The sequence below is a fragment of the Salmo trutta genome, chromosome 23 (assembly GCF_901001165.1).
Source record: "Salmo trutta chromosome 23, fSalTru1.1, whole genome shotgun sequence".
NCBI classification, from domain to species: domain Eukaryota; kingdom Metazoa; phylum Chordata; class Actinopteri; order Salmoniformes; family Salmonidae; genus Salmo; species Salmo trutta.
The window spans coordinates 3,463,094-3,473,458 of NC_042979.1; the positions used below are offsets into that span (position 1 = coordinate 3,463,094).

A 10,365-nucleotide genomic window follows, 5' to 3' on the forward strand; every position below is an offset into this window, starting at 1 on the left:
CTCCCTATAAGCATGCTGAAATTCTGTTGTCAATTTGTTTCTTGTGAAATAGCATTGAATCTGGTCAAACACAATTTTTTTTCTCCAGAAGTTTACTAAGGGTTGGTAACAGGCTGATTGGTCAGCTATTTGAGTCAGTAAAGGGGACTTCTTGGGCTGCGGAATGACTTTAGCTTCCCTCCAGGTCTGAGGGCTTTCTAGTAGGCTTAAACTGAAGATGTGGCTAATAGGAGTGGCAATATCATTTGCTATTATCCTCAGTCATTTTCCATCCAGATTGTCAGACGCCGGTGGCTTGTCATTGTTGATAGACAACAATATTTTTTTCACCTCTTCCACATTGACTTTATGGAATTCAAAAGTACAATTCTTGTCTCTCATAATTTGGTCCGATACACTTGGATGTGTAGTGTCAGAGTTTGTTGCTGGCATGTCATCCCAAAGTTTGCTTATCTTGCCAATGAAAAAGTCATTCAAGTAGTTTGCATTATCAGTGGCTTTGTGATGAATGAGCCATCTGATTCAATTAATGAAGGAGCCGAGTTGTCTTTTTTAACCAACATTTAATTTAAGGTGCCCCAAAGCTTTTTACTATCATTCTTTATATATTTTTTTTGTTTCATAGTATGGTTTATTTTTTATTTAGTTTAGTCACATGACTTCTTAATTTGCAGTACGTTTGCCAATCAGTTGGGCTGCCAGACTTATTTGCCATACCTTTTGCCTCATCCTTCTCAACCATACACTTTTTCAATTCCTCATCAATCCAAGGGGATTTAACAGTTTTTACAGTCATTTTCTTAATGGGCGTGTGCTTATTAGTAACTGGAATAAACAATTTCAGAAATGTGTCAAGTGCAGCGTCTGGTTGCTCCTCATTACACACCACAGACCAGCAAATATTCTTTACATCATCATCATCAACATATGAATCACAACGAAACTTACTGTATGACCTCTTATACACTATATTAGGCCCAGCCTTTGGAACTTTGGTTTTCCTAGATATGGCTATTATATTGTGATCACTACATCCTATGGATTTGGATACTGATTATAAGCAAATTTCTGCAGCGCTAGTAAATATGTGATCAATTCATGTTGATGATTTAATTCCTACCCAACCTGGTAGGTTGACTGACAGTTTTTTTCTTTTTTTTCTTGAGTGGGCAGCTTGATGATAGCAATCCAATCCGTCAACAGATCTCCTGCGGAGAAAGGCCAAGGAGAACAGCTGAGACCAACGTAGATCGGTAGTCCAACAATGGACATAAGTAGATCCGATACTGGTTTATCTTGCGACACAGCTACAGTACAAACTTTTAAATACAACAAAACAAACTGGGTATGAACACGTTTCCAAGCTGAGTTTTGAACACTTCGTCTCTCGCCCAATATCACAACCCACTTTTGCACAGCTGATGCTGGCTATTTAATAGGGAATTAAAGCGGAAGCACCCCATCAGCAGGAGAAGCACTGCGACGGTTCAGACAAATTCAGGGCAGTCACAACATGGCTTAATCTGTCTGTGGAAACTGGCCCAAAGTGTCTGTGTGAGAGAGTGGACAGAGTATGAGGGTACACTGAGTTTGGATGTTATTTGTCCTCTAGGTTCTGATCCTGAGAAACCATGGTCTGGTGTCTGTTGGGGAGACTGTGGAGGAAGCCTTCTACTATATCCACAACCTGGTCACTGCATGTGAGATCCAGGTAGGACACTTTCCTGACCGTTTTCAGACCAAACTTGATTTCTGTGAGAATCTGCTCCAGGGCCTCGTCTCTGCGGCTGGTCTTGATCAATGATGCATCATATTGTATTATTATAAAGAGGAGGTTATACTGTTACTCTCAGGCAAGATGCCAACTCTCTGAGCATTTGAAATCAAAGCACAACATATACCCAACACAATACTTCCTTCTGCATGTGACATGATCGTGTCTGTGACTGAATTACTTTGTGGGACTATGTGTTTGTGTGTGTTTCCAGGTGCGCACCCTAGCCAGTGCTGGAGGACCTGGTAACCTGGTGATGCTGGACCCTGCTAAGTACAAATTCCGGCCACGGTGCTCTGAGCATGTCGAGGGCTCCACACACCCGAAGTGGCTGGTCGGGGAGCAGGAGTTTGAGGCTTACATGAGGATGCTGGACAACCTGGTAGGAATTCCTCTATTAGTCTTGAGAGTAATGATACCTTTTCCTAGACTGGTCCCAGATCTGTTTGTTGTCTTGCCAACTCCTATGGTCATTGCCAAATGTTGTTTGACCGTAGGAGTTGGTAAGACAGTACAAACAGATATAAGACTACCAGGATAACATTTTCTTACAGTTGACAGGTTTTCATGTGAAATATAATTATTAATACTGTAGATTACTATCAACAATATTTGATATTCCTTGCTTTATCCCCTTTCATAAAAAACCCTCTAACTGACTATGTCTCTCTCTTTCTCTAGGGTTACAGGACAGGCTACCCCTACAGGTGCCCTGCCCTGCGAGACAAAGCTAAAAAGTTCAGCAGCGACGTAGAGATCGCTCCCTCAGCCACGGGCTATTCCTATGCCGAGGACAGTGACTCGGGCTCTCGCTCCCCTCTCAAGCACAGCTTTCAGAGGCAGCAGCGTGACAAGACCCGCTGGCTCAACTCGGGCCGGCCGGAAGAGGCCTACGAGGAAGGGCCCGATGGTGGCAGCCCCAAGTCGAAGACTAAGGTGTGGACGAACATTACACACGATCACGTCAAACCCTTGCTGCAGTCTCTCTCGTCCGGTGTCTGCGTGCCAAGCTGTATTACCAACTGCTTGGTCTGTGCCTACCTTATTGTTCATAGTTACAGTTCAGCTAGTTGATGACAGGGCAGCTGGTTGGCACTCTAAGGTTGTGGTGAAATGGATCCTGTGATCTATTTAGACCCTGTGATATAGCTACTTCTGCAGACAGCTCCAGTGTTTGGATGTATCTAACCACCCTCTCTGACCAGTATTTAACTAATTCCCATTGTGGTAGTTTTGCTCTATTTTCCTCTCTCTGGCCAGTCCAAAGACCAGACTTGAATAACTGCTTAAGAGATTTTATATATCCTGGTACCCCTTTTCATTCCCTTGAAAATGCACTTCTTTGTTCCTAAATCTTACTGTCTAAAGAAGTTGTTTTCCCTACGAACCACTCTCTTAAGCAGTTGGTCCCTCCCTCTATTCCTCAACTTGGTCCCACTCCTCCCCTTTCCTTCCTTTGTTCCCCTCAGGCTTTAGGGTGCCACCCCAGCAGCCCAGCGCATGCGGTGTTGCATGAGTAGTCAGATGCATTGTAGGTGCTCTCCGGGAGGAGGAGCGACAGGGGCGTTGCATGAGCCCAGAGTGAGCGTGGCTCGATGATGTTGCTAACCAACCACTACTGTTGCTTTACAGATGTATTCTCGTTCCTTTCTGTCTGGTGTTGTGTGTCTGATCTGTAGCTTTTATAACTGTTACGCCCAGGGAAGTTAGTGCAGTATTAAACTCAAACAAAACCTAGGATGCATTTTACTAAAGCAAACCTCATACCTTTCTAAGGTGTTGCACACAATTTTTGTACCACAGTTGATATGAGAGTATGACAATGTATTACTAATTACTAGCTAAACTAATAGAACCATACACTAAATTATAGATAGACAGTGTCCCCCTTTTGTAGACTCACTTCAAAGCTAGCATGCCTCTTTTTTTATTTATTTTGAGCATTGTTTGACCTTTGAAACTGAGGAAGTTACCTCTATCTCTTGTAGCTGGTCCTTCAGCCAGACAGCCAATTACATCACAGTTAAAGCCACAGACAGAGTGAATAAGGTGCAAGGCCACCCTGCTTTTGGTATTGAATTGGAATCAGAATCTCATGAGTCTAGCCTGCTTTTTTTGTGACTTGGCCCCCTCTATTCTTGAATCCCGTACCACCTCCCAAATCTCCAGGGCTGATAATGACATTTAATTTGTGTTCCCCTGCATGAGCGAATATGTTTAGTAACATTTTTATTTTTAAACAAGACATTTAACCCGTTTTGACTTTTGAAACTATTACCTCCTCTGGGAAGTAGGAGAAAGTGTTGTGTTGTGAGACTCGGTACATAATCAGTGAGTATATCATGTTTACATGTCCATCCCATGTTTCCTAACTACATCCCAGATGCCCTTTGCCTCTTCCTCATCTAGTTTTTGGTTTGGCACCTAACAGCTTTAACAGCCCCAGCTGAAACATCTCTTAAACAGAAAAGAACCCATAGCTTATGCTACTCCAAGGCAAAATACATAGTAACATGCTTTCCAGAAAGTGCATCAAAAAAGGTGGAAAAATATAAAAAATTTGCATGAAGGCTAAAAGTACTGTAGATTCAGCGGCTGCTCATTTAATCACATCTATAAAAATAAAATGAAAAGCTCAATCTTTTTCTTTCCAGCCTGGCCTAAGCTTTCCCATCGTTTCTGTTTAAACACCTCTGTCAAGAACTCCCAGAGCAGTCCAGTTCATTACCCTCATGACCGCTCCAGAGGTTTTTTTTCTACAGCTGTCGTATAAGAAAGTTGTTCAGTAGTAGATCAAAATACCATTGCATAATAGCAGCCCCTTTTAACTAAACGTAAACTAAGGACCATTTAACTTGTATAAAATTCAATTCTTGGGGGTAACACAAAGTTGGAGTTTTTTTCCAATTAGTTATCCTGTCAGTCAGTGAATGGTGGACGAGTGTCTCGTCTGTCGGTGTTTTTCTCTTTATCCCTGTTTGTTCTGTTACTGTATGTTAGCCTGGGAAATGACTTGGTGATGCCCACTCTCTCACGCCTCAACCCATTGCTGCTAGCTCGCTGGTCGACATACAGTACATGGCTTCTACTGTACTGTAAGCCAGTGCCATCATCGCCTCACCCTTCCACGTCCTCACCCCCTCTCCTTCCACGGTCTCTCATCTTCTTGTGATGTCTTCAGTTGCTCTTTTTTGTGTTTCTCAGTTTTTGAAGTCTACGAGTAACAGCCAGAGTATCAATGATGATGATGATAGTGCATCTTTTGAGGAAACATTCAATAACAGATGCCTGTTAGGGGGTTAGATAAGTACATAAAAATACCAGTAACTTAATACTGAAAAGGACTGTTCAGTGTGTACTTTCTAGAACTATGAAATACAGAGCCATCCTGCCAAAAGATGTATCATCATTGGTTTACTGCTTCCAGGTGTATTTGTTAATTTTTATAATTCCGTTAGTCATACCTTCTAATTTTTTTCAGTTTGAAAAGCATGACCTATTATTATTGTCCTGAAAAAGCCTGCGTATTCTGTATATTTAAATATTTTGCGACTGTTTTTTCATGTTATTTTGGCAGCATCATTGTTGGCAGTTTATTTGAATTGTTGCTATGGTGATTACAGTGGACGAATGAGGAAGGGATGCGACAGGCTGCAGTGGCCAATCAGTTTGTCCCGCTCAACACAAACCCCAAGGAGGTGCTGGAGATGAGGAACAAGGTAGGATATCATTTTAACATGGACTCTGTCGATTATTTCAACATGGGTTGATTTGGGTCCCAATTCTCTGCCCTACTCCTGTAGTGTGCACTTATACACTGTTCATCATGGATTTAAAGCATTAGGTTGGTGTAAGTGTTGGCTGGAGCGATTTTTCAACAACAAAAAAAGATTGAATCCATGAGTGGTAGTGCACACTACGTAAGAATGTTAGAGAATCAGGATTTCTGTCTTTGTGTTATTCAATGCATGCCTGTGGCTCCGTATCCAACCCCTCTCTTTCTGTCTGCTACCACCCTCTAGATCCGAGAGCAGAACCTTAAGGACATCAAGACTGCAGGGCCTGAGTCCCAGGTGCTGTGTGCTGGAAGCATGGTGGACCGCTCCTTTGTCCAGGTGAGTCCCTCCTGTGCCCTGCCCCACCTCACAGCCAGACAAACCCTGCAAAAATAGCAATATGTGTGCTTCCCTAAATGCTTACCCCTGAGTCAGACCACATTTCAAATTCTTAAGCTTGGTTTAATTGAGCTTGCCTGGAGCAATGGAACAAATAGAATAGTTGCAGAACTGCAAACCCTGCGCTCAAAGCAAAGGCTAAAAGTATTTGAATGATTTCCAATTTCCAGTATTTGAACCCAGGTCTGACTTGATCACCCCCCGCTGACATTTAAGTTAACTTTGTTATTCTTTGACCACAGAAGTTCAGTAAACCTCATGCTGCATCACACGCCGGGTTGTGTCCATCTCCTTTGGTTGATTTTAGATTTTCCTCCTCCTTTTGATGACTAACCCCAACATGCTGTTAGCCTTCACCACTGGTGGCATTCAGCACTGGTGGCCTTCAGGTCTGTCGGATTGCTTTCATATGCCTTCAGAGTTGAGTTTGCATGTTGTTGGTTTGCCTTTCTTTGACCTCTGGCGGATCCCATTCATAATTTGTTATTGAGGTTTTGCTAATTTCATTTGAATGATTTTTGGGAGGACTGCTGAGGCCATTGTTGAAGTGTTTGTCTGCTGACCAATATAATGTGCATTATGTGATCAGATTTCACTATTGAAGGTCTTTAGAAGGACTGAATTGAGAAAGAGCTGTTGGTTTTCTCTGAACCTTTCTTCACTGTTAGTTGTAACGTTTTGGTTTTGCGTGATTTGATAGCGTTAAATCTAGAGGTAAACACCTTATGCATCGCATTGGGTTTGTGTCTCCGTAGTTTGACTTGCACACACTCCTGTGGCGTTTGCAATGCATGATCCAGAGCCATTTGTTTTAATCATGATCACGCTTGAGACTGCCAATTCGCCTCCCTGAAACAAACGCTGCGTGTGTGTGACTATGCGTACTGTATCAAATGTGTGTTTGTTCTCGGACTGGGTTCTGTCCCCCTCACTCAGTTTACTATTGCAGGACGCCCCTCTGTCTGACTGTACGGACACTATTGCCAGCCTCGATCTGTCAGAGGCCAATAGTCCTGCTAAGTCTTTTAGAAAGGTACTTCCTGACCTTCCATGACCTCTCACATGACCTCTCACCTCTTCTGTTCTTCTGTGTGATATCTGGGGCATGTTCAGTAGGCAACCGTTGTGGAACATTGCAGCTAGAAATAGAATTGATGTGATTCCTTCAAGTCACATGTCAGAAAAAGCCAATTTATTCACCATTTTATATATTTTTATCTCAATGTTCCACAATGTTGTGCCCTGTTGAATGCGGCCTTGTTCTTCATCGCCCCATACATAGGACTCCAATGTGAGGTACAAACATTTAAGACAACTATTGTCCAGACTGCTTTGAAATGCTCCATACTAGTAGTGACGTCAAACGTTCAGGTGCCCCATTAAATTGTGTTTTAGAGCATTTTTTTACTCGCTATATCGTTAAATGAGTGAGATAATGTCATGGTTGCAATAGTTTGTGAGTGGGCAATATATGTACAGTTGAAGTCAGAGGTTTACATACACCTTAGCCAAATACATTTAAACTCAGTTTTGCACAATTCCTGACATTTCATTCTAGTAAAGATTCCCTGTCTTAGGTCAGTTAGGATCACCACTTCATTTTAAGAATGTGAAATGTCAGAATAATAGTAGAGAGTGGGTCAGAGGTTTACATACACTCAGTTAGTATTTGGTAGCATTGCCTTTAAATTGTTTAACTTGGGTCATGCTTTTTCAGTTCTGCCCACAAATTTTCTAAATGATTGAGGTCAGGGCTTTGTGATGGCCACTCCAATACCTTGACTTTGTTGTCCTTAAGCCATTTTGCCACCACTTTGGAAGTACGCTTGGGGTCATTGTCCATTTGGAAGACTCATTTGCGACCAAGCTTTAACTTCCTGACTGATGCCTTGAGATGTTGCTTCAATATATCCACATAATTTTCCTGCCTCATGATGCCATCTATTTTGTGAAGTGCACCAGTCCTTCCTGCAGCAAAGCACCCCCACAACATGATGCTGCCACCCCCATGCTTCACGGTTGGGATGGTGTTCTTCAGCTTGCAAGCATCCCCCTTTTTCCTCCAAACATAACGATGGTCATTATGGCCAAACAGTTCTATTTTTGTTTCATCAGACCAGAGGACATTTCTCCAAAAAGTACGATCTTTGTCCCCATGTGCAGTTGCAAACCGTAGTCTGGCTTTTTTTTATGGCGGTTTTGGAGCAGTGGCTTCTCCCTTGCTGAGCGGCCTTTCAGGTTATGTTGATATAGGACTCGTTTTACTGTGGATATAGATACTTTTGTACCCGTTTCCTCTAGCATCTTGACAAGGTCCTTTGCTGTTGTTCTGGGATTGATTTGCACTTTTCGCACCAAAGTACGTTCATCTCTAGGTGACAGAACGCGTCTCCTTCCTGAGCGGTATGACGGCTGCGTGGTCCCATGGTGTTTATACTTGCGTACTATTGTTTGTCCAGATGAACGTGGTACCTTCAGGCATTTGGAAATTGCTCCCAAGGATGAACCAGACTTGTGGAGGTCAACAACAACAAACATTTCTGAGGTCTTGGCTGATTTCTTTTGATTTTCCCATGATGTCAAGCAAAGAGGCACTGAGTTTGAAGGTAGGCTTTGAAATACATCCACAGGTACACCTCCAATTGACTCAAATGATGTCAATTAGCCTAACAGAGGTTTCTAAAGCCATGACATTTTCTGGAATTTTCCAAGCTGTTTAATGGCACAGTCAACTTAGTGTATGTAAACTTCTGACTCACTGGAATTGTGATACAGTGAATTATAAGTGAAATAATCTTTCTGTAAACAATTGTTGGAAAAATTACTTGTGTCACGCACAAAGTAGATGTCCTTACCGACTTGCCAAAACTATAGTTTGTTAACAAGAAATTTGTGTAGTGGTTGAAAAACTAGTTTTAATGACTCCAACCTAAGTGTATGTAAACTTACGACTTCAACTGTATATCCTCTTAAATTGACATGTTGAATTATTTTGCCATATTAAAGCGCTAATATGTAACTTTCTGGGCGATCTGATCAAATTCACATAGAAATGAGTTATAGATCTGTCATTCTTATTGAAAGCAAGCTTAAAAAGCAGTATTTGTTCTATATGCGCTATTTCTATGCATCCCGTTCTTAAGTTTCGTTTTTGTATCTTACTTTTGGTTTTGTACACCAGCTGAAAATGAAACATTTTAGGTTATGGAAGAAGTATTTCACAGCAGTTTAGATGGTAAAATGATTCTCCACACACTCAAAACATGCTTGTTTTGTCACAAACTGAAATTAGGCTAACTATTAAGATTTCAGAAACCAGGAAATGGCTGACCAATTTCTGCATATTGCACTTTTTTTTTTAATGATTGTATATTGCGCTAATGTCCCTAATGTGGACAGTTTGTTACTACCTTACACAAGCTTGCATTTTCACCCCATAAAATGTAGTGGAATTACACATCCTTTTTACCTCAGATTGGTGACGTTAATATAAAAGTTTATAGTCATCACAATGACGAAATGTATTGCTTAAAACAGATCAATATCATTGATTTTGTACTGTTGGTTTTGTCATGGGCTGGGTTGAGCAGGACTTGCAACGCAGAGTTGAGGTGTTCATAAAAGTGACTGGCCACACACCAATACATGGATTTGACAGTCAAACTATCACTTAAATAGCAGCTAACCATTGTCATTGTTGATATCCTATGCCGCGTCGTGATTCATTTACGTTAACTAACAGAAAAAGTGGTCTGTTCCCTTTTCCGTGATGGCAGCCTCCCGAAATCAACAACCGAAATTCCAAAATCAAAATGCAACACTTAAAAATACAAATGATCCTCTAACCAGTGATGTACACATTATTCCCAGATTCCGTGTGATTTTTTTTTTGAGCTGTTAGTTTGAACAGGACGTGCAATCTCCCCCTCTCGCGCAATTGATTTCAACATGATATCGATATGAGAGATTGACAAATAAGTGTTGCGTTTCTCTTTCCGTTTTGGCGACTCCCAAATAAAAATGCATCACTCCGAAATGTAGCAGACTGTCTAGTGCAGGTTGTTCTCTAATCAGTGATGTAAAAAATATCTCCAGTTTCCATGCGTTTTTTGTCGTTGTGTTAGTTTCAACAGCGCATACAACCTGATATTCCCCCCTAATGATATTAGTGATTTTATTGGCTCTTGTCGAAACAACAGGGTTTTTGGTGCGTGTGCAGTTTATATGGTGCTCATATACAAATATATGATTACTATTCTTTCTAAAATTATCCGCTGCCATTGTTGCAACCCCTATTACCAGTCTGTTCAACCTCTTTCGTATCGCCCGAGATCCTTAAAGATTGGAAAGCTGCCGCTGTTACAGACCTATATCCATTCTGCCCTGCCTTTCTAAAGTCTTCGAAAGCCAAGTTAA

General features: G+C 41.6%; 1 protein-coding gene across 15 annotated transcripts in view; it reads left to right on the plus strand.

Moving 5' to 3' along the window:
* LOC115159101 (alpha-adducin) overlaps positions 1–10,365 on the plus strand; it is a 56,740-nt gene that overhangs the window by 36,526 nt on the left and 9,849 nt on the right. For 12 of the 15 annotated variants that reach the window (XM_029708506.1, XM_029708501.1, XM_029708502.1 and 9 more), the window contains exons 8-13: positions 1,613–1,711; positions 1,989–2,156; positions 2,456–2,803; positions 5,398–5,493; positions 5,797–5,889; positions 6,899–6,982. In XM_029708506.1, coding sequence (XP_029564366.1) covers positions 1,613–1,711; positions 1,989–2,156; positions 2,456–2,803; positions 5,398–5,493; positions 5,797–5,889; positions 6,899–6,982 — 888 coding nt within the window. The remainder of the gene's footprint in view (positions 1–1,612; positions 1,712–1,988; positions 2,157–2,455; positions 2,804–5,397; positions 5,494–5,796; positions 5,890–6,898; positions 6,983–10,365) is intronic. The other 3 variants (XM_029708514.1, XM_029708513.1, XM_029708515.1) reach the window with 3 other exon arrangements.